Source organism: Mangifera indica, chromosome 1 (genome assembly GCF_011075055.1).
Source record: "Mangifera indica cultivar Alphonso chromosome 1, CATAS_Mindica_2.1, whole genome shotgun sequence".
Taxonomy (NCBI): domain Eukaryota; kingdom Viridiplantae; phylum Streptophyta; class Magnoliopsida; order Sapindales; family Anacardiaceae; genus Mangifera; species Mangifera indica.
In genome coordinates this window covers 25,462,255-25,486,861 of record NC_058137.1, presented here as the reverse complement: position 1 = coordinate 25,486,861, position 24,607 = coordinate 25,462,255, and the positions used below count along the sequence as shown (strand labels likewise).

Sequence of the window (24,607 nt, the reverse complement as noted above, 5' to 3'; positions counted from 1 at the left end):
CTACAGCTCCGTCAACTTCATGGCAGCTCTTCTAGTATCAATGCATAATGAAATTCTTTGGTTGTATCTAACAAACAGGATGAGTAGTTATTGTAGATTCTGGAAGCAAGTGTAATTCAATGAATTGAACGTTTGAAAATGGATGCTGCAGTTGAACTGATTGATAATATCAGTGAAGCAGATGGGCTACTTGCTTTGCAGTCTAAGCTCAAGAAAAATTCCCGTGTTCAAGCTGCCGCTAAAAATCGTGACATAATCATTTATGGAAAAAAGGTATACGGGAAATTCTTTCCATAACCATAGCAGAAGCTTCTTGTCACCAATGTGTTTATTTACCTTCTTTTTATAATTCTGTAGACATGCTCATTGGCGCAGACAACTAAGGCCATGCAGCTACTAGTGGATGATCATGCTGATGGATTAAAAAATCATGGATCAGAAAACAAGATTAATCTTACAGAGAAGATTGATGCCCTGGAGGTAAGATGGATTCTTTATGATTGATTGATATGCATAAAGAGTCCAAAGTTTCTGGAAGAAAACATATAATTTCTGATATGTTTGGTTTGACGCATAAGTTGGTTAATGGACACATGTATACTAACCAAAAAAACTTTATCTCCAGACTGAAGAAAATTTTAAGTCAATTAATGAGGAAGGTAAAAATGAGAGGATAAAGAGATATCTATATCGCTTTTGAATTTCTTCTGTCCATTGGTTTTTCTTTTAAAAAGTAATTTTCATTTTTATGTACTAAAAACTAGTCTTATTGGTGAAAGGCAGTTGTTTTAAAATTTTACTTGAAAAAATGCTGAAGGAAAAAGCAACAGAAAGGAAGAACAAGATTCAAGAAAGATGCTTTATGAATGCATATTTCTCTGTACTGTGTTTGCATACAATTCAACTTCATCATACTGGAGGCAAGGATAGCCATCGAGCAGGTCTCCTCATCCTGCCATTTCAGTCTAGGCTAAATGAACCAGAACTGCTGATGTACATATTGGGTTTGATGCATTCATCGGCTCAGGAAGTGACTCAAATGGAAATGTTGCCACCCATACTGTGCACAGATTACCTCCCCTGCCTGACTAGCCTTTATAATGTTGAAATACTGCAGTGCCAGCCAGAGTTTCATTAACATATGATTGATTATAGACTCTCATCAATCATTTCAGTTTACATCTGTTTTAATGGAAGATCATGTTCTTATTTGATTAGTAAGAGAAAAGTAACCAACATATGAACATGTTTATATTTTTCCCTCGAAAATCTTCAAGAATTCATTCCTTTTTTAGGTTATCTATACTGATGTTAAGGTTATAATGATTTGCAGGGATGGAGCTGTCGAACAAATTATTAGTTCTACATTTTTTTTTTTCACTAGCTTGAATATATGTTTGATATTTCCTAATTTAACTTCATTCGAGTCTAAATGTCCCTTTGAAAGGGAATAAGACAAATTTCAGATGCAATGACCAATCTCACACTATTGAACGAGATAAGTTAAAAATGTTTGATTGTGATATATTAAACTTTTTCTTTTATCACTTAAATATTACTAAAAAAGTAATACTTTATATACATACTTTTAGTACATAATTTGAGTGCATAAATGATATGTTATTATATGATTGAATATTATTTTATTTTTAATTTAAAATTATCTATTTATATAATAATATATTATCTGTATACTTAAATTATATATAAACAAAATGCTTACGCAAAGTTTTATTGTAAGTAAAAAACCAAATTTAATTACAATAAGTTAGTATCTAGAAGTAATTATGTTTTAAAAGGGATGGATAAACATAAATAATAGAATAATGACAAAGGGAAATATAGACAAGAAGAAAAGGTTTAATTAATAATTCTAATGGAAAAGTGTAATTTGTTTAATCCTTAATTGTTCCTACACTTTGGTGTTGACTTTAATTAGATTAATTTATAGACAAAAATGACATAACCGCGATAAGAGTGTATGTGAAAGTGCTTAATAGTTAATCCTCAACGCATTAACATTTAATTACAGATTAATTATTAATCTAATTAAGTCAAACCAATTATATTAATCGGTCTGGTCAACCTGCCATGTCAGCATGTGGCGACGCGTAACCTCATAGTTTGGTCGATTAATTGTTTGTGCATTCTGCCACTCCATTCCTCTTTTAATTAATTAAAGTTTTCTTACAACACTTCATCGTTCAGACACCAACTTTTTATTATTCAGTTATCATTTATTTGTTAAATTAGTTGATTAAAAATAATTTTTAAAATTTGTGAGAGAAATGATAATTTTTTAAAATTTAATTTTATAAAAAAATATTAATTTTTTAAATTAAAAAAATGATATAAATTTTTAGAATTTTAAAATTTAATATTAAAATAATAATTTTACTTTTATTTATAATATAAAATTTTAAATAAATTTTTAAACTATTGTTATTTTTCATATTAAACAATAACTTGGGTGTAAATAGCCCATTGACCAATTTATAAACTTCTAACCTATCCTAACATTTATCATCTTATTAAATATATAAAAGTTACTTCATTTAAAAAACTCCTACTATTTTGTTTTTATTTTTCTTTCACTTTTTCTCTTTTTTATTTTTTTATTCTTTCTCCTCTCTTTTTCGTTATCTTTTTGTAGTCCACCTCCATTCAAGTAACTGGTGGAAAATTCCTGGAAGTTTCGCATGTCATGTCACTTCCATCAAGTCTTGTATATGAAATCACAAATTAAACGCAATATTTATATTGTTTTGAACCTTTTTTTGTTTTGTTTTTGGTGGTTGAATATGTTGTTGATAGGATATCGAACAGCTGTATCTTGTCCGGAGAAGTTATCGGACCAAAACTATCCTTTTCCGATCAAAATCTCGACCTTATTCTGTTTTTGGTCAACATTCTAATACATTGTATTAACTTCTTTTTCAGATAAATCCATCTCCAAACCAAAAGGGAGAATTTGGGTTGATAAATTTATGTAGAATTTGAAAGTTGATGGATTAGTGCTTATACAAGAGATAAGATAGCAATGAAAGAATCCGATTAGTTGTTAATCCCACGATTCGTCTTGTTGCTAACAATCATCGACCCCAATTTCTATTTTTTATTGCATTTTATTTATGTTGTTAGCAATGTTTTAATTCGATTCCATATAAGTTATTGGTTATATAGTGAAAGATTGTGAAGCAAATGAAAATGGTGGCACAGCAGGATGGTAGTGATAAGGTGGGGTGGTGGTGGCTTGACCATACGAGGATACTAATATAATAATGTTATCAATCAATGTTTAACAATGGTAGTTGACGACAAAGATGTTGAGGATGATAAAATAATAGTATAATTATAGTGAAAGTGAATAAGTTGTGTAATATATTAAATATATATATTTATGTATTTAAAATATATATATATATAATTTTATTATATAAAAAAGAGTTTTAAAATTGAATAAAAATATAAATTTAAAATAATCTAATTATATAACGACATATTATTAAAATACTTGAAATATAATAATATAGTTTTATTAAAAAATTTAATTCCACCCCACAGGCTTATTCGGATTATTGAAGAAGACAAAAATGGTGACTGACTAGCGGTGGCACTAGCTAAACCCTTGACTAATCAGATCTTAATTACAAGTCATTTCCAAATAATTGCACTTGATTTTATGGGATCCGATTAATTATCCTTCGAGCTCATCTACCACGTCAGAGAAACCAATGAAAGGATAAATCCGGAGGTCGTTTTTCCTTCTTTACAAAGTCATAGAACATTACAAATCTATCTTTTGTTTTTATGCTTATCCACTAATTAAGGACTAATGAGAGTGATTATGGATTATCATCTTACTAATTAACCAATCTTATCGGCTTGTTAACCGTTATAATTAACTTCTTAACCAAAACAATAAAAAAAAAAAAGATACAGTGATTCATGAAATAACCGAGATAAAAACATTTATTATATTTACCCTTTTATTACAATATTAAATTTTAGCTCTAAGTTTTGACTTAAAACTTTGTGTTGAGCTATATTTTCAAAATAAAGTGCTTATATTATTAGATAAATGGAAAATATAAAAAAAAAATATTGAAACTCGATGACAAAAAGAGATACAAAGCTTTAATAATTTATATAATTGAATATTATAATTATTATTATTATTATGGGTGCATATATAAAATACTACACTAACTGGGTGGGTTTGCTCCTCCACATTTAGGTGTTCTTATTGGATCAAGTTTAAATAATTTTGAGTTGTGAATTAATAATTATATGGTTAGGTGTTATTATATTTTAAATTTTAAATTATTTAATTATATGTAACATATTATTTATATGTATAATTATATACTTAAAATTATGTACACATAATTGTTAAAATTTCTTATGCAGATATACATGATTATGATTTTAATTTGATTAAACTAAAATCGGATAAATGTATAGTCCAGAATCAATTTAGTGGATATTGTGTGATCATATTATAAAACCAATTATACTTCATATTAGGGTTTTTTTTAATTTGGATGATAAGTGTGAGTTGATGTGGTCTATTGAATTTTAAATGGAAGGACCCAATAGACTTACTCTCCAAAGATGTACACAATATTTTACCCAATGAGCAATATTATGTGTATATATTGTTTATATATAATTTAGATATACAGATGATGTGTTATCATATGATTAGATATTATTTTATCTTTCATTCAAAATTACTCAATCACATAATAACATATAATCTGTTTATTTAAATTATATACTTAAAATAAATACACATAGTTTTATTATTTACCCTATTCCAAACTACCGCATTCTTGGACTATTACTAGGAAGGAAAACCTCTGCTACATGTTAATATTCAATCTCAGTTTTTTGCTTCAAATCATTTTACTTTTGGAGATAATTCAATCGGATTTGTCTAAAATCTTACAATTTTTTACAGTGTTTTATAACCTAGTATATGAATATTGATTGAATTGATCGTGTGAAATTTTGATTGTGAAAATTCTTTCGTCAATTCATATTTTGCCTACATTAATTACTTAACTAATGGAGACTTAATCCTCTACAAATGAACCAAAATGAAAAAGCTGCTGATTCACTCAATTAAATAATTAATCAAAGATTAATTACTGTGAAAGGAAGTTAAAAAGATTAACCCCGTGAAAGGTCTTTGCATGAAAATGTAATTTTCTTTTTTTTTTTAACGTAACAATAGAATAAGTTTTCCAACGCTAATACCAGATACAGACCTAGTAATTTTAGTAAAAACAAAATGGATAATATTGTAACCCAGAAACAACAACATATATAGAACAAAAACAAATTAATGGAATTTTTTTAGTGGAGTCATCACTAGTCAGTATGTGGGTTTGTTCATAGTGTTGGTAAACTCAGGATTAGATTCAAGTTAAATTTGTTTAAATTTGAGCTTAAACAAATCTAAAATGAGTTAGGCTCAAGCAAGCTTGGGTCTAAGAGTTTAATATTTTCAAACTTGAGTTCGACTCAAGTTTTAGAGGTATTCAGTTCGTAAAACTTACAAATTTAAAAAATTCGATACAAATTAACTAAAACGACTCTTTTATGGATCAATACATATCAAAACTACTTCATTTTAGTATCGAACTGTTTGAACTCTAATTTAGCTCGATTCGAATCTAACCTTAGGTAACTTATGCATAGTTTTAGAATACTAAACCTTCTCACTGCCCTAAGCATGTGTGTGATAATTTCTCAATGCTGGTTGACATAAAACAAAAACTGTTAAAGGATGGCTTAGTGTTGCTTAAATTACAAATTAATTTTGGAACCCTAATTCTTAAATCCTAAATCTTCGATCCTAAACCTTAATACGAAGGAGAATTCATGATGAAGTGTAAATTGAAAACTTTCCAAATAGTTGGGGAATGACAACGCATGAAGAAGCTAATTAAGAGTTGAATTAAGAATATACTTTACTTCATATTTACGTGAACACGGACAAACCAAAAAGTGATTTAAAATGAGAGAGACGGCCAAGAAGTAAACATGTGGCAACTGGCAATGTATTCATAAACTTCAAATTCAGACGCCTTCTTCTTTCAACAGTGACCATGACTCTCAGTCTCTCAACTTCCATTATAATTCAAAGACTAAAAAGACTTATTTTTCCTTAGCGTTTGATGTATTTCTAAACTCTTATTTATAAGATTTTAAAATTTTAAATATTTATTAAACTATTAAAATTCTTTGAGCACTAGAGTTTTAAAAAAAGTAATGCTATGTGTACGTATTTTTGGTATATAATTCATGTACACAGTAATATATCTTCATGTAATTAGGTGATTTTAAAATATGTGTCATCATATGATAAAGAAACATCTAATCACATGATAACACATCATCTATATATACAAATTGTATATCAAAAATAGGTACACATAGTTTTATTGTTTTAAAAAAGGTTAACAGAACCAATTCTGAGTTCTATATAAAGCAACTCCCTCTCGCTCTCAAATTCTACACTGCTACTACTAGTTCACATTTATTCTCCAGCTCCTGTACAATAATGGCCTTTAGCTTCAGGTTTTTGTTGTGTCTTTTCCTGGTTTCGGGTTTTTTCTTAACCTGTCAACCTCGTCCTCTTGATGCCAATACAGCATTTTCAGAAAGCCTGGAAGAAGTTTCCAGGACGAGTTTGCGGAAACAGGAGATCATTGAGAGGCATTTTGAGTCGAAACAATATTCAAACGATGAGGGTCGAGTATTAATGGAGGACGCCAAGAAAATGTTCAAGGACAGTGTAAAAAGACAAGAGATTCTCGGCAACTTTGGTGATCCTGATCGAGTGAGCCCTGGAGGTCCTGATCCTCATCACCATTAATAACGTCTTCAACAAAGAAACTTGTAGAACTTGATGCAGTTTTGCATTGTTTGTTTGCAGTACAGAGATGGATCTGTATGATAATTATATTATCTAATGCAAGTTTCGGTCACCTGGAATCCAATCAAATGAGGACACATCATATATCTACTTATATTATGTATCAAAAATATGTACGTATAGTTTTTCTGATATAATAATAGTGTGTCTGGAATTAAAAATATGAACAAGCTTATCCCATAAATTATTCACAGGAAGCCATTAACACTTGAAGTGCTCCATGATTGAAATATTAACGAAACCTGCAGGATATATATATATATTATAAAGTTGTATTGTAATCTCTCCTCTCCTCAAAGCCTCCCATTGGACTTGGATGAATTTGCAAAAATAAATTAACAATATTAGCTGCATCGAGACTTCAATTCCCATTCCTACAAAATTATATATTTAATTAAATATTTGTTGGTGATATTGCATTAATCCAATTTTTGTCCATCAATACAGATATATATGTTATCAATACTATCTGATACTATAAAATTTCACAAAGGGAAATGTTTTTTTTTTCCTAATACATAAAGGGCTCTTCTCAAGAAACAAACTCAGGAAAAAATTAAAATAGAGTGATGAGTGACAGAGATCAATTTATCAAAGCAAATTCTTTGTCTGCAAGAAGTTTAATTAATTACAAGCGAAAATAGAAAAAAATAATAATAATAAAAGGCCAAAAGCCTTTTCCCACCCAAAGTTCATTGCATTCTCAAATTGATACTCTTTAACTATTAAAAACTTAAACATCTACTCGTGGACGATCAAAATTAATGACGCCAATTAACATTATCTATTTTGCTCTAAATTTAAAAAACTAACAATTTTTTTCAAGATTAAACTTTGAAATTCTAAATTTTCCCCCTAGGGTTTTTTTTCTTTTCTCTCTCCCTTTTTGTTGACCTCGTCACTTATTGATTCTCTCTCCCTCCCCTTTTGTTCCCGTTTTCCGATGCCTTTCCTTGATCTTGACAAACTTCTTTCGGTGATGAAGACGTTGTTTCGTCACTAGATGTCTTTATTCAATAACGAAGATGAGGAGAAAGCACCGCAAAAAGGGAACAAAAGGGGAGGGAGAGAGAACAGACCGGTGACAGCACCGAAAAAAGGAGAAGGAGAAAAGAAAAAAACTCTAAAGAAAAAATATAACATTTTAAAGTTTAATCACGAAAGAAAATGATTAGTTTTCTAAAGTTAGAGAGAAAATAGATAACATTTTATTATTTTTAATATTAAATACTATTAATTTTAATAGTTCATAAACAAGTGTTTGGATTTTCAACAGTGAAAAAGTACCAACTAAGATTACAATGAAATTTGGGTGGGAATAAGTCTTTTGGCCAAAAATAAAAATAAAAAAGCCTAAGCGTTTTGATCTGATCACCTTAGAAAATTCAATGCACTTTCATTGTCGAACTATATTATTTTAATAAATGTTGGATAGTCATCAAGTGGTAAATGGGTCCTAAAATATTCAGATGGCAACAGTCATTTTAGGATGATAAAGACGGAGATAAGCTTTGTCGAGTACCTGATGAATTGACTACATAAAAGTGAAATTAAAAAAAGGCATCAGTGAGGCGCAGCAATGGAGTTTTGTAGTTTAATGGATGACCATGAGGCCATCATCCACAGAGCTACAAAGAAAATAGGTTAATATTGATAAAAGATTAGTGAAGAGCTGGACCTTATGTGGATCCTATTAAAGAAAGTTTGGAATTAGCCGAAGTCGGCGCTTAGTCAACCAACTGAAACCAAATTGCTTCTTGCACTTTTCTCTTTTTCTCCATTCCTATCATTATTTTAGAGACTACAGAAAGGCTGTTGCTTTCTTTAATTTAACTGGCACAGAGATCTTTCAATTAGACTCTATTTGACCTAATTGCACCCACTGTATGATAAATGTGTAAGTTGTTGTAGTAAATATTGACAGACTCAAAGATAAAATTTATGGAGTAAAAGTTGTATGAAAATAAACTATAAGAGCATTAGTTAAAAAATAATGAAATCTAAGATTAGTCAATTAAAAATTTTATAGACTATATTGATTTTATATATATATAAATGGATGATTTTCCAAATCCAAAAGGGCAACTAACCACCCTTGATTATAATAGTCAAATCGTATATTATATGGTGTATCAAAAACGTAATTTTTATATCGTATATCGAATAATATATCGTATGATATAATACAATTTAAAAAAATAATAATGACATGTCATCATTTTTTTAAATATAAAAAATAATCTTAAAAATTTAAAATTTCTCATATGCACTTTAATTACATTATGATTTTTTCTAAAAAATATATTAATCTGTATCAATAATATGTATCGTATAATATATCAACTATATCATATTAATTTAATACACCTCATGATACATATCGTTTTACATATATAAAGTATTATATCAAATTATAATATATATATATATATATATATATATTATATATCATAAAATACTGATAACTATACTTTTAATCCCCTTTTGGGTTTGTTACTAAAGAAGTCTACAGTAGACTTACATTTTATATATAAATAATCTTTTCTCATAAACTGTCATTTTATATACATATAATTCTTGGGGTTGCTCTATTTTTTTTAGTTAGTTAAGGGTTTATCTATTGATTTTTTTTATGGGAATTATAAAAAAATATGAAGTAATTGAAAATTTTAGTAATGGCTATACATAGAAAAACTCTTTTTAATAGGGTATTTATTCCATTAAGCAGACTCTTAATTGATTAATTCTTGTTAATGTGTGAAAGAGGATACTAATTCTGTGTGTATAAGATGCCATGAACTTAACGGTAGTGTTCACATGGGTATTCCTTTTGCAATTAATCTTGATTAATTTATTACTTAAGCATTAATATTAACATTTTAATATTGATGTTGTAGATATCTTAATTGGAATATAAAGCAATTAGCTGCATGACTAAGATAGAGTGAATTTCTTACCTACAACTTATCTTCAAAGATTTATTTTGATTCCTAGGATCTCACTAATTACGGTTAGTGCAATTGGCATGTGAGAGATTAAGCTTTAAATCATCAACTTAATTAGGAAATTAATGATAAAGTTAACTTTTTTCTTGTGGGAAAGGTCAAAGATCCGCAATAATGAATCTTCATGAATGCTATCGTTGATAATCTATTTAGCCTCCATTTGTACTTGCAAAATCTTCTTCCATTGTTATTATTCTGCCCAATTGATACACCATTTTTTTCTTCAATTTGAGAACCAAAATAATAATAATAATAATAATGATGTCCTCGAACTTATCTTATTGATGTTAATGGATAAAGATATGGTCACCATGATTTATAAATCTTTATATATTCTAATTCTTATAATTTTCAATGAAATCATTGATTATTTGATCACTTATTTCCCAGAAAATCAATCTCTATCACATGTGCTTTCTACTATTACTCTATAAAAAATATATATATATAAATTTTGCTGAAAGTGTGAACAGAGGGTCTATCCACAAAAGGCTGAAAATCAAGAAGCAGCCAAAGGGATTAAAGCGTTAGTTAACATAATGTAATTAAACTTTCCAAAACCCAAGCTAGAAAAGACAATTCTCAAAATCTCCTGTGAATGGGAATTGTCTTTTCTAGCAAAATTCTGAGGCCCTTTTTCGCATGAGCTGACAAGAGAATTGCTGATGAATTAGATACTGACAACAATGTCTTATGTGAGATTTATGCCTTTATGCCTACTTTTATTGTATGATGGACACTAGAGAGCAACGGTGACCAGGTTTCATGAACTTAAAAACATTGCTTTGGCTGCTAGTGCAGACAAAAGGAGGATAGAAATGGGAAAACTTCTCTCTGAAATGGATTTAGTGCAATGTGATTTTAATGTTTTAATGGAGATTGACCCATAAAGCATATCAGTTTTGTTTCTTATCAGAGAAGACAAGTATCATAGTTTATTCATTAATTATGTTTCTGGTGCTTGTAGTGACCTCAGAGACACAAATTTCTCATGATTTCCTAGCCTCAGCGGAAAAGATTGATAGCAAAGTTATTCTTAGCAAATCAGGATTCAAATCCAAACTCGAACCATATGGGAGGAGATTGATGCGTGGTTCTGGAACTCAAAGAGTATCTTCAGGAGTTCCACATCCTCTAAATCACTCTCTACCTCCAGCATTGTCCTAGAATATCCCATTCTTAGCTATACTTGTTATTCAACAAGCCACTAGCAGTGTAATCTAGGCTCATTGAGGAGGACTTTTGTTTTGCCTAACTTGTTCTGTTTTTTCCCCTCTCAGCCTGTTATGTATCTGTTGTAATTGAGAATAATCTCTAGTGGTTTCAATGAATTTCCAATTGGTTCATTTATTAATATTCCTGTCATATGATATCTTTTCATGTTGCTTCTGCCTCTCTCAGCTGCAGAACTAAGCGGGCTTTTATTCACAAAACAGAAATCCTATAATTTGATGGCATTTGGAAATCAAATGTTTCAAGCCAACAGAGTATGGTAACAAGACATTGATCAAAACTGAATAGAAGTGACTAACTTTCAGAAGTACATAAAATTTCATACAGTATTCTGGACATAATATTTCTAACAATCTGTGCGAAGAGGGTAGTGACAGTTTTTAATGTTCTTTCATGCATAGGAAGAATCTCTCATAAGCTGATGCCATTTTATTTGCAGTAAACTTTGAAAGAGCTGCAACACTTCAGCAATGGTTCTTATTACCATCTCCAGTGCCTCAATAAAAGACTTCACAATAGGTGTAAAATGTAACCAAGTTGTTCGGATAATTGGGTTTCAGAATGCTGCAATGCATCACATCTATCAAAGGAAGATCGAGCCCTTGAGGCCTCACCATAGGATTTAAAAACACAGCAAGTGCATTATAAATTTAAGATAGCCCTTGGGGCTCCAACGCGCCTGACAACCTCAGATTGTAGCCTCGTTCTGTCTACCTTTTCCCCCATTGACCTGATCCCGCTACAAGTGGATATACACTGGGATTTCGCTTGGTTATTGAAGAAAAGGCTTCATAGAGAAGGGGACGTCCTTTATCCTTAACTAAACGACCTGCAACACCCATCAAAAGGCTCAACTTTGCAGGAATAATATAATACCATGCTTTTCTCGAAACCTTGTACCGCCCTTCTTGGTCAAGCTCTGCAGTTCCAACGCCTTACGTCGTATAACTGCAACTAAATTGATTTGAAACTTGGGGTAACCACATAGAATGAAGAGTTCAAATCAAAACCACATAAATCCTACGTTAGAAGCTCATTCTATATAAAGTGGGATTCAAGTCTCCACTTGGGATCCTAACAGTACTCCATAGGGCTTTTGCTTATACAAATATGTTGGGTATAGCTTTAAAAGAATCTAGTCTCATGGATAAGCATCGGCAATGCTTCTTGAAGCTCTATCATAAGGCCAGGCGAAATTCCATTTCTGCTTGAAAAAAAGCTCTTCAAACAAACTTTGAGTCGATAATTTCACACCAAGTAACATGCCAAGTGACGGCTTATAAAATTTTGGGCTTTTTACTGACTTTAATCTTATAAAGAAAACTGATTAATGCAGAAAAAAAAAGTGCCTAAATGGTAACTGGATAGTTGTCGCCTCGTCGATGAACGGCACTGGGTTTTTCCCTAGATCAATAGACGACTTGTCGTCTTCCACTAGTCATCTGATCTGACCATTGTTTCTTTTTTTTTTTTTTTTGTTTCAGTCGATTTCCAGCGCGTGGCTTCACTGTACTCATTCACTCTCTCCCTCCCTCCTCTCTCACTCCACGCTCCGCGATGAACTCCCCGACTCTCAGATCCATAAACAAACACCTTTCTTTTCTTTTCCTTTAAACAAACCCTAAACCCTGATTTTTAAAATTCTCTCTAAAAGCTCTACCTTTTCTTTGAAATTCATCTCCAAAACCGTCTTAAACCCTGAGAAAAAGCCTTTTCCTTTTTCGCTTACTTTCCAATTTGGCTTATTTCTTCTGCTTTTAGTTTTGTTTTATAAAGTAAACCAACCCTTTTAGTTGTACTGTCGCAAACCGGTTTGATTTTTGGGGTTCTTTTGGGGTGAATTTTTCTTGTTTTCCTACTTTTTTTTTTCTCCGAGCAACCCCAGAGGAAGAAACCTAATTTTAAAAACATTTTCAGTTTTCGTTTTTTCTGGGTTTGTTAGAAGGAATTAGGGTTCTTGCTTGGTGATTATATGAATGGCTGATTGAGATTGTTCTGAAATATATATATATATTCTTTGTGCTCCCTGCTAAAAGTTGAAAGCTTTCTCTTGGGCTTGTGTTAAGTTAGGGTTTTTGTTTGATAATTACATGAATGGCTTCAGACCCATTACTTGGTGTTGCTGGAGAGAAGCACAAGAAGAAATTAAATGGCAGAAAGAACCAAAATAATTCCAACAGTGTTCCTCAATACTATCACCCCAACGAGCGCCAGAAATCTTCACAACAACGCCTAGCCAACACCACTGATTACAACTCCTCTCAGCCTCAGACTCATCGTGCGGTGTCAGATGATTCCTCAAGCCACAACCTTGAGCAATCGGGTGGTGCTCAACACAGCCGTGAACACGCCAATGCGATTGAAATAGCAGGTTATTCTAAGTTTGATAACCTTGTAAAGATTAATTTAAATTTAAGAAATAGGGATGAGGTTAGAGCTCTCAAACGAAAACTTACGAGTGAGCTTGATCAAGTTTTGAGTCTAGTGAAGAGGCTTGAAGCTACACAGAGGTTGTTGAGTAAAAATGTGAATAGAAATTCAATGAGAATGAGTTCTGAGATGGGTTCTGTGGAGCCTACAAATCCTCGGTCTTTTCGGGGATCAACTGTATCTGTGAGTGAGAATGAGAACAATCTTGGAGTTAAGGGTGAAATGGTGGACAAAGTGAAGAGGGCACCAAAAGTTAATCAGCAAAAGGAGAAGTTTGATGCTCTTGTGGGAAGGGAAAGGTCAACCCCAATGGAGAGTAATAAGAAGTTGAAATCCAGTGAATTGGGAGGTGGGTGTCGATTAGATCAGGATTTGAGCAGATTGTTCAAGAATTGTAGTTATTTGTTAGAGAGATTAATGAAGCATAAGTTTGGTTGGGTGTTTAATAAGCCAGTGGATGTTAAGGGGCTTGGATTACATGATTATTATACGATAATTAAGCATCCAATGGATTTGGGCACTGTGAAGGTTAGGTTGACTAAAAAGTTGTACAAGTCACCTAAAGAATTTGCGGAAGACGTGAGGCTTACCTTTAATAATGCCATCTTGTATAACCCAAAAGGTCAAGATGTGCATGTAATGGCTGAGCAATTGTTAAAGATATTTGAAGAGAAATGGGCAAAAATAGAGGCTGAGTATAGTTTCAGTGGGAGGTTGGAAATGGGTAATGATTCGGGTTTGCCAACATCCACTTCAAGGACAACTCCGGTTCCTCTTGCACCTGCTTGTACACCTGCTCCTGTTCCTGCTCCTGCTACACCATTTCATATTCCAGTTCCTACTCCTACACCAGTTGATATTCCTGTTCCTGCTCTGTCTCCACAGTCTGCAGAAGTACGGAATTTTGAGAAAGTAGAGTCAATTGCAATGCATGTGGATCAAAAGACCATTATTTCGGCTCATCAAGTTAAGACACTAGATTTAAAGAAGCCTGAGGCTAAGGATCCTGAGATGAGGGATATGACTTATGAGGAGAAGCAGAGACTAAGTTTGAACCTTCAGGACTTGCCTTCAGATAAACTGGACCATGTCGTCCAGATAATTAAGAAGAGGAACCCTGTGCTTTCTCAACAAGATGATGAGATTGAGGTGGACATTGACAGTTTTGATCCTGCAACACTTTGGGAACTTGATAGGTTTGTTAATAATTACAAGAAGAGTTTGACTGACAACAGGAGGAAAGCTGAGTTTGCTCTTCAGGAAACCGCAAAATCTGACCATAATATTCTGGATACTGTGAGAAGTTGAACTATTGATGACTAAATGTTTACCCGTTCTTCTTGCATGACAATGCTCTTTGCTAATCTACCAGATTCTGATTGTGTTGCAGAATATGGAATTAATCGTTTCAGAGTTACCAAAAGGAACTGAAGCAGGTAAAGTGAACATATAAGGAATTCTGATGCTTACTTTAGGTAGTCTAATTTGGTATTGACAACATCTTGTTCATTACACACTGACTTATTGAACTGGCTGGATTCTAAGTAGTCAAAAAGATTGTTTCCACATCTTCGCCTGTTCAAGGAGAAAAGCAAGGTGATAATGTGAGTGAATCAATCTGTTCAAGTGGTTCTAGCAGTGACTCTGGATCATCTTCAAGTGGTAAATGCTAAATCTTTTGCTTTGCCTTCTACAGTATTGATGCATGCGTGACTCTTCGAGAGATCGAATTGCCAATTGAGACCAGTGTTAATTTGTTGTGATACTTTTATATGTAGACTCTGGCAGTAGTAGTTTGTCTGGACATGGGTCAGATGCTGATCATTGAACTAGGAGGTGAATGGATTGAGCTAAGGTAGGGTCCATAATCTCTTGTTTTTGTATGCTTTTTATAGGTGTTTTGATGGTAGATCATGTATAATATTGGGCCACATGCCTTGAATTATTCTTTATTTTGTTCCCTAATTACAATCTCTATCTGTTGGAAATTTTCTGGGGCGGTACTTTCACTGTGTTGTTATAGTCACTGGCAACTGACATTGTCATAATGATTTCTATGGCCTAAAGTTTGTTTCTAATATAATATTTGGTTAGTATAACTGTTATCGTTTCAATTTAGAGACCAGTTTGCCTTTTCTTTAGAGGGTTAATATTTCCCTTCATTAATGACACCATTACATTGTATAATTCCTGATGTAAAATAAAATTTTCCATTATTCTGTTTGAGTTAGAGTGGGGTTTTCCTCTTTTTAGTGGTAAAAAGGGATTGAATCTTAGGCAAATTTATTTAGGGAAAGTAGGGATTTTTACACCAATAAAATCTGTTTCCGTCAACTTCAAAATATCATTTAACACAGTACAGAGAACTTGCATGTTTTTAGTAAAGTAGTCACTGCACTCTCATACATGTCAGTGCAACTGATTTTAGACCCGCTATCTTCTTCATCACTCCACTTCAGTGGCCATGACTCTGCCACCTGGTATACTTGTTTGGCCAATAGATACATCTATTGTAGAGAAATTTTACTTTCTGAGTTTGCATAAACTCTTTTTATCTGAGAAATATGATCAAAGTTTGTAATGAACCTCTAGAAAGGGTTTAGATCAGGAAATGCATTTACGTAAGTGTGGTCCATGTCTAAGTTCTGTTTCCAGTTCGTAATGAGTAATAAATCTTTTGATACTTGGCAGTGGATTATGCCTGTGATGTTAGAGGTACAATGTTTTATGTGCTACGCTAATGAGATTGCGATTTTGCAGTTGGCAGGAAATTGTTAGACCAAAGTTTGACCCATGTACTTTTTGGTACATCATATGATGTGGAGGAACCACCCCAAGGACATTTACCAGTAGTTGAAAGACTGAAGCACCATCAATTTTGCTGTTATCAGTAGAGCGAAGGCTGAAGCAATCTTGTGACTCTGTATATGATAATAATAGTCCCACCCAAATTGGGAGAAAGTGAAAGAGAAGGGGGCTTTATAGATGATAATTCAGCCCACTTAAATTTTGTTAAATTTCCCTTGTAATAAAATGACATTGGGCATTATTCATGAAACCTACTCCGTTTGAAAAGACATTGCCGTTGCCATTGGCAACAAATGCAAAAACTAATAAATAATGCAAAATTTGTAATGATCGACATGAGAGACTGATCAATTGTCATTGGCAAACTTTATTCCCTTCTCAATAGATGCCTTGAGTTCGGGCTTCAGTTTCTCCAAGCCCTCCTTTTCATGGTCAGAGAGGGAACCCAATCCCAGAACTTCTTCCACACCATTCTTGCCAAGCCTCACCTGCAAATAAAGGGATTAAAAGCAAGATTATCAACAATAAGAGGTCTGTCATAACACTTAAACATCATTGGCTAGGCTTGGCTTGGCTAAGTTAAGTTAAATCACCTTAGAAGCAAAGAAGGGAAGCTCAGTGACAGTTGACTGCACAAATGAACATTCCACTACTTCTGGTACGCCATTAAGTCCCTTCAAGCAAGCATCAGCAAAGAGGGCTCCTGCATAACTGCAAAGAAGATGAAATGGATTTTAATGATAAAAACACCACAACAGCAATATCGTTAAAGAGAAATGAGAATAGTCATCACATATAAAACCAACAAGACAACCAGTCACATTTATCATTAGGCAATGCAGTATTATTGAAAAAGGCTGTAATCTTCATTTTACAATTTTTTCCATCTCAAATGACATCTAAATTGATTGATGACCTCTATTACAGAAAAAGATCAAGAGCCGTGCATGCTTAATGGATTTTATCATTAGGCAACACCCCTAGAATGTATAACTCCAGACTTAATAAAATTAAATAGATTATGTAAACGCAAAAATATCCTCTTCCCTAGGCATTAATATTTTATATGGGGCAGCAGAATTTCACCTTGAGAAGATAAAATCCGTGTCATCACAACTATAAAATAGATTGGAGTGCTAGATAATGCTCGGACAACACATATATGACATTAACAATCCAGACTTACGCCATTGACAAAGTTGCCGAACCCTTTCCAGCCTTGGCTTCCACAACTTCAGTTCCTCCATCTTGTGTTCTTTTAGTAAGGGCCTTAATATCTTCTTCTGGCAAATTTGCTTTTGGTGTGGCCTACAAAACAAAAAATTCAAAATTCACATAATCTTCAACAAGCGGAGGTATAAGGAAGCCACACTAACTAGATATCCACATACAACACAAAATTCAATATAACAAAGAACAGAAGAGGATAAGGCCAGAGAGATTGAGGGACCTGAGAAAATAGTGGGAGAATTGTGATGCCAGCATGGCCGCCAACAACTGGGACATTAACGTCTGGAGAAAAAAATAAAAATACAAAAACTAATCAATAAAATGATCCATAACACAAAACATAATTTCCTACAGAGAACCTGTCAATTGTTGAGAAGAGGTCGGACAATAAAATTCAATCAAAAGAAACAACTTTTGGATCATAGAACTCTAGTAACTATAGATTATGTTGTGAGCATTCTGATAACATGTAATTCCTCTTAAGAACGAGGGCAAATATGCCTCTCATTAGATAATTTAGACAATAAAAAGAAAAGAGAGTATCAAACACTAAGCCTTAGCTTATATCGTAGTTGACCATAACCTGCAATGTTTACATTAGCCTTTGCAGCATAAAAAGTCTTAGCCCTAACCACGTCAAGGGTTGTCACACCAAACAACTTCTTCTCATCATAAGTCCCTGCTTTCTTAAAAACCTCAGCTGCAATAGGAACAGTTGAGTTCACAGGGTTGCTAATCATGTTAACAATTGCCTGTAGTTCACAAATTGAAACCAAGTATATTAAATACCGAGTAAAAATGCACTTAAACATAATTAGAGTTGCTTTTAGTGATATACTCACATGAGGACAATACTTGGCAATTGCAGAGCACAGGGACTTGACTATTCCAGCATTAATGTTAAAAAGATCATCACGTGTCATGCCGGGCTTCCTGGGCACACCAGCAGGAATGATGACAACATCTGATCCCTCCAAAGCTTGTCCAAGCTGATCATCACCGACATAACCTGCAACCTAGAGCAAATGCAAAGAAGGCATAGGTTATATTAAAAAGAGATAAACAAAAGAAGGTCATGGTGAGACAAGAAAGAAACGTACATATATATATATATCAATACTGATCATTGACTAAATAACTCAAAATATAATTAAAGCATCAATCTAGTTATCCAGTCCAGGCCTTTTCAACTTCTTCTCATAGTGGCAAGGTCCAGCCTTCTTTGCACGATGACAAGATCTACTCTTTGCTTTCTTCGTACGGCGACACGTGGTCGTCGGTGGTAGTGTAGGTGGTGGAAGTATAATTTTAATTTAGCATAAGGGTATTTTTGTCTTAATAATTGTTTAAGTAAGGGCAACATGGTCATAATAACGTTTAGGGTTACACATAATTTTAATTGAATATAAAGGTGTTTTTGTCCTTACAAAATTTACTAAACTAAATAAGGTAAAATTAAAACAAAATTAAGATTACCCGGAAGGTGGTAATCAAGGTACATTTATATTATCTCACATGTCAACTTGGTAATAAATGATTACCAGAATCAAACAAGTTAGTATCACTAATTAAAGATAGATTAACATCGGCACCCTAACAAGTACATAAGCCCATCGACAGGTAGCTTAGTTAAAATTTAAAATAGAGAGCAAGTAGAAATACTATAAAACGAAAAAAATCAATTAGAATGAAACATACACATGAACACATAAATCTCCGTTTGTAACATATACTTGCAGAAGGAAATAAATGGTAGAGTGGTACCAATAAATATCAAAATACAACATGCAAGCGGGCTAACCCTAAAAAGGCACCAAGAAAAAGCAACCAGGCTGAACCATAAATAGATTTATCAAAAATATAGAAATTAAACAAAAGCTAAAAATTTGAAGCACAAAGAAAGTTACATACACAATCCACATCAAATCCCTAAGCAATTAAACCTTTTTGTACCACGATTGTGAAGGAAAAAATTGAAAATCTTCTAGCAGTAAATAAAAGCCAATCCTTTTAACATAATATGATCCATTATTAGAGAAGAGAATATCCATAAATACCTCAGATCTGGTGTTGATATGACTGACATCCGCAGCAACACCCGGGGTGTTGGCGATATCATAGAGAGCGAGCCTGGAGACAAGAGGGTTGAGCTTCATGAGAAGAGCAAGGGGTTGACCGATCCCTCCAGCGGCGCCAAGGATGGCAACCTTGCGGTCGGGGACGGACTCCGAGGTGAAGCCACGGGAGGCGGCGGACTTCATCGCCAAGGTTTTGACGGATCGAAAAAGGAGGAATCTCATTTTCGCTGGGTTTACTGAGAGTTTTTTGAGAGGTTTAAGAAGGGCTCGTCCCTCGACTCGAGATGTCTGCTGTTCAATTTATAGAGGGTGTCTAAAATTTTTCCAAGTCATTATTCCTAGTATATAAATAGCAAGAATAAATATTTAAAATTAAAAAAAAACACAATTACTCAAAAAATAAAAAGATTTAAGGAAATTAGCTTTGCATTGGGCATCAATTAACGGTATAGAAATAATATTTAAAATAATTTTATATAATTTATTATTATATATATAATTAAAATTATTTAAATTTGGGTTTAAAACCTAATAATGAATTTTTAAAAAAAAATTGTATTGATAAGCTTAAATTAACTGAATCTATCGATAATTCAAATGATACAGTATAGTTTAACCAAAAAAAACGGTTTTCAAACAAATTAAAACCATTTTAACAAACAGATAGTTTGATTTAGTTTTTAAAACTATAAAAATTAAATGTTATATTAAGGTCTTCATGTAACCAAATTTTGTTTTAAGTTATCCAAAGGTAATTAATTAATTTAAAAAATATGATTCATAGTTTCCTTGATTTATAATCTAAATACAGAATTTATTTATTTTTATAAATTAAGAAATTAGTTTATTTTGAGGAATAATTTAGGAAATAAATCAGATGCTGTCCTGTCTATTATTCAACAAATTTGGAAAAAAAAAAAAAAAAAGCCCTTTGATAAGAACCCAAGATAAGATAATGTTTCCTTTAGTTCTTAAAAGTAGAGTACAAATCCAACTTTTCAGACCAACAGATTCTTTCAAAATTCCCAGAAATCTCCACTGAAATATTGAGCACATAACCATGAGATGAGGCCAACCATCCAAACATTATCACATAATATTCTGCTGCAACCAGAGGGAGTCTCTACCCATAACTTACACCCCAAATTTTACACTGTTTAACTTGTACAGAACATGAGTTTTCATCATTTGGATACTACTCAGAAAGGGAAACTGCTAACGAAGTTTCTGTTTCGGAAGAACAAAAATAATGCAGCAGCTCAAGTGTACTGGACTATGAAGTTATACTGATCCAAGTCTAACTGAAAATGCTCATTGGTTTACCCTCATTATCCAGTCTAGAACATCAGAACAGTCTTCGCGGCTGATGAAATGCCTTTTACATTAAAAAGAAAAAAGAAAAAGAAGATCAGCAACTTTCATGTTTCTATTAAGTATATTTACATTCCACAAAATATTTAATTTAATACCAAGGTATATGATTTGTCTTTTCTAACCTAAACTATAGTTGAATGTAAACACATTAATTAGATCGGGTCAAATAAAGATTTGATCTGAAACTGTAGTATATCAAGTTCCACCTATAGATCTTTTAGGTTGAACTGTGGGTTTATGTATTAGACCTATGGGTTGGTCTGACCCAATCTATTACTGTTGAAAATATTAAAAAAAAAAAAAAAAATTATATGATAGTTGGTTTCTACTTGTTGTAGAAGCCAATTGTCTTTAGCAATTGTTTTTGCCACAAGCAGAAGCCAAAACCATTATTGGTTTTTTCTTTTAATTTTTTCCTCATATATAAACAACTCAAATGTTTTTCGTTTTTTAATTTTAATTATAAATCTCTCAATCTCAATTCTATCATTATATTTTCATTCTCATTTTCTCTCATCAACTCTCTTTCAAAAATAGTCTAAATTCACAAACAATTTTTTTTGTGTTTATATTTTCGTTTTCGTTTTAATTTTATCATTACAAAATATTACAAATAGATCTAGGGTCAAATAAATTCAATCCATTTGAATATTATTTATGTAGATAATTGGTATGACAATATATTTTATTTATGTTTGTAATTATATAGTACATAAATTATTTATTTATATTATGTTATAATATTTTTCATCATATAACCATGGTATTCTTCTGTCGCAAGCAATAAATTATAAATAAAATATTTGAGATATTGTCTTCAGTTTTAATAATTAAAAAATAATTTGTATTTAAATTTTTTAATTAAATTTTTATTTTTAAAATTTGTTTAAATAGGCAGATAAGGTTGAGTCTTGGGCCTTAAAATTATATGAGAAGGCCCATCACTATTATGGACCTAAGGCTCAACCCAATCTATAAGCCTGATGGACTGAGTTGAAGTCAATCTAAGCTAACCACGACACCTCTAATTAGATATCGTAATATATCCATGTAGATGAGTGTTACCTTCGTTAAGTAACAAAGAAAGTGTAATACATCTAAGGGGGGTTCATGCATCGTGCCACCAAACGCAGAAATGAACCCCAAAACTGCATGTATATTGTCTCTCTTGATCCAAGGAGAACGGTGCTTAAATTTCTTGAAGGATTCTCATGAGGACCGCGACCACACGGTAGTATATATATCATGCTTCTTCTCGAATCAACCAAGGGCTTTCGGGGTCTAGAAAATCTACTGCTTTGCACGTTAAGTAACTTGTAATATAATGACAATAATTATCCAATGGAATGAAGTGTTGCATTTATATATCATAATATCCTGTGATATAGTCCAATGAAAATATTTGTTCATGGGAGGTGCGGACTGGCCTTCACCATGTGATTGCCTCGTAACATGCCTCATTAAACCGTACATGTGGCTGATGCTTCATTCGTAATAAACACAGAAGACTTTGGAGGGTGAGACAGGCAACACTCTTGAAATTAACACTAAAATGAGTTATTTGAAACAGACATCATTCTATTCTTAAAAGATGCAATTTTTTGCTCTAAACAGACGCAACTTTTGGTCATGAAGAAACACAACTTCTGATTATGAAGAGACTTGGTTTTGAAGAAACACAACTTTTGATTACGAAGAGAGACAGTTAGACACAGCTATTAGACAAAAGTTGTATTAAAATTGTATATAAACAGTTGTTTTTTCCAATCCCAGTTACATTTTCAGAGTCTTCCACAATGCCAATCACAAAACCACATGTAGTCATACTTGCAAGCCCGGGATTGGGGCTTCTTATTCCGATTCTTGAGCTTGGGAGACGCCTTGCCCAGCTTAACCTCCAAGTCACGGTTTTTGCTGCGGCGACTGACTCTTCTGACCGGATATCACAACAGATTGATTCACAAGATACAGATTTAGTTGAAGTTGTTGTACTCCCGCCAGTGGAAATTTCTGGCCTTGTCCCTCCGAATGCAATTCTACCAGCAAAGATTTTGGCTATCATGCATGAGTCTTTACCACTCCTCCGATCAGCGTTTTCTGCAATGACAACATGTCCAAAGGCTCTGATTGTCGACGTCTTTGGAATTGACGCTTTGGCAATTGCAAACGAGTTTGAGATGTTGAAGTACGTATTCGTTGCTTCTAATGCAAGGCTTTTTTCGATTTCTGTTTATGCTGCAGAAGTTGATAGAGAGGTGTTAGAAGAACATGTTAACCAGCAGCAACCACTAAAAATTCCTGGTTGCTCTCCTCTCCGATTCGAGGATACCTTGGAGCCCTTGAAGGATCCTAATGGTCCCGCATTTCATGGATTTGTTGGCCTGGCAATGGCGGCAGCAACATCAGACGGAGTTCTGATAAACACGTGGGAGGATTTGGAGCCCACAACTCTTAGAGCCCTGAGAGATTCTAAATTGTTAGGAGGGACCTTCAAGGCACCAATTTATCCTATTGGCCCAGTGTCAAGGCCGACTGGATCATCGATTTCGGAAAATAGAATACTGAAATGGTTGGACGATCAACCTACAGAATCAGTGATATATGTGTCGTTTGGAAGCGGAGGAACATTATCCGCAAAACAAACTATAGAGCTGGCATGGGGTTTGGAGCTGAGCCAACAAAGATTTATTTGGGTGATACGTCCCCCATCAGAGAGTGATGCTTCAGGATTGTTTTTCTCTTCAGGGAAAAAGTCTTCCAGTTTCCAGGATTACTTACCAGAAGGGTTTTTGACTCGGACCCAGAAGGTAGGCCTGGTGGTTCCGATGTGGGCTCCTCAATCCGAAATCCTGGAACATTCATCTGTTGGTGGATTTTTATCACACTGCGGATGGAATTCAGTGGTTGAAAGTATAACAAACGAGGTAGCAATCATCGGATGGCCACTGTATGCAGAGCAAAAGATGAATGCGACGATGCTGACGGAGGAGATGGGGGTGGCAGTGAAATCCAAGGAGTTGGCGTGTCAAAGTATAGTGGGGAGAGAAGAGATAGAGAGGATGGTTAGAAAGGTTTTGGTGGATAAAGAAAGCCATGGATTAAAAAAGAAGGTGAAGGAATTAAAATTTAGTGGTGAAAAAGCTTTGAGTAACGGTGGCTCCTCCTATGATTCACTCTCCAAAGTAGCCGGCAGAGTTTCCGGCAGAAATGAATGAGCCATATTATGCACCGAAGGAGATGCTATGTATTATTGCTAATTACTATTTATTATATTATGGTTAAGTATTAATTATCAGGAGGGCCTTGCTACAGGTTTCGTGGCTTTATTTAGTTATGGAAATCGTATTTTAATGATGGGACTGTTAAGTAAGAACTTTCGCCTCCTTCCTACCTAATAAATCTGATTCTCCATAAGCAGGCCACCACCAGTAACGTGTTGTTGTGCCTGTAGTTAACGGGCTCGAAACTGGTGGTGCCACTTATTACGGTGGTAGGTCAAGTTC

The 24,607-nt window shown here is 33.3% G+C and overlaps 3 protein-coding genes and 1 pseudogene across 6 annotated transcripts; 2 read left to right on the top strand and 2 right to left on the bottom strand.

The window, feature by feature from the left end:
- Positions 1-11,465: 11,465 nt before the first annotated feature.
- Positions 11,466-12,273, bottom strand: LOC123226509 (annotated as a pseudogene).
- Positions 11,768-16,756, top strand: LOC123216715 (transcription factor GTE5, chloroplastic-like). Of its 4 annotated transcripts, none has more exons than XM_044637254.1 (5): positions 11,768-14,910; positions 15,005-15,050; positions 15,163-15,276; positions 15,393-15,469; positions 16,375-16,756. In XM_044637254.1, exons 1-4 carry the CDS (start codon positions 13,279-13,281, stop codon positions 15,440-15,442), a joined length of 1,842 nt encoding a protein of 613 aa, XP_044493189.1. In that variant the 5' UTR covers positions 11,768-13,278; the 3' UTR covers positions 15,443-15,469; positions 16,375-16,756. The 4 variants fall into 4 exon arrangements, with proteins under 4 accessions (XP_044493189.1, XP_044493181.1, XP_044493207.1 ...); XM_044637246.1 differs by having other exon boundaries at positions 15,160-15,276; XM_044637272.1 differs by lacking the exon at positions 16,375-16,756 and having other exon boundaries at positions 15,163-15,218; positions 15,311-15,451.
- On the bottom strand, positions 16,577-20,026 carry LOC123216735 (malate dehydrogenase, mitochondrial-like). The gene is made up of 7 exons (XM_044637286.1): positions 19,710-20,026; positions 18,495-18,668; positions 18,236-18,404; positions 17,873-17,934; positions 17,609-17,730; positions 17,016-17,133; positions 16,577-16,910 (listed from the first exon to the last, which is right to left on the bottom strand). The coding sequence occupies exons 1-7, from the start codon at positions 19,950-19,952 to the stop codon at positions 16,770-16,772; spliced, it is 1,029 nt and encodes a 342-aa protein (XP_044493221.1). The 5' UTR covers positions 19,953-20,026; the 3' UTR covers positions 16,577-16,769.
- Positions 20,027-22,900: 2,874 nt separating this feature from the next.
- Positions 22,901-24,324, top strand: LOC123226413 (UDP-glycosyltransferase 72E1-like). The gene has a single exon (XM_044650964.1). It carries the CDS (start codon positions 22,901-22,903, stop codon positions 24,317-24,319), a length of 1,419 nt encoding a protein of 472 aa, XP_044506899.1. The 3' UTR covers positions 24,320-24,324.
- The last annotated feature ends 283 nt before the right edge of the window (positions 24,325-24,607 follow it).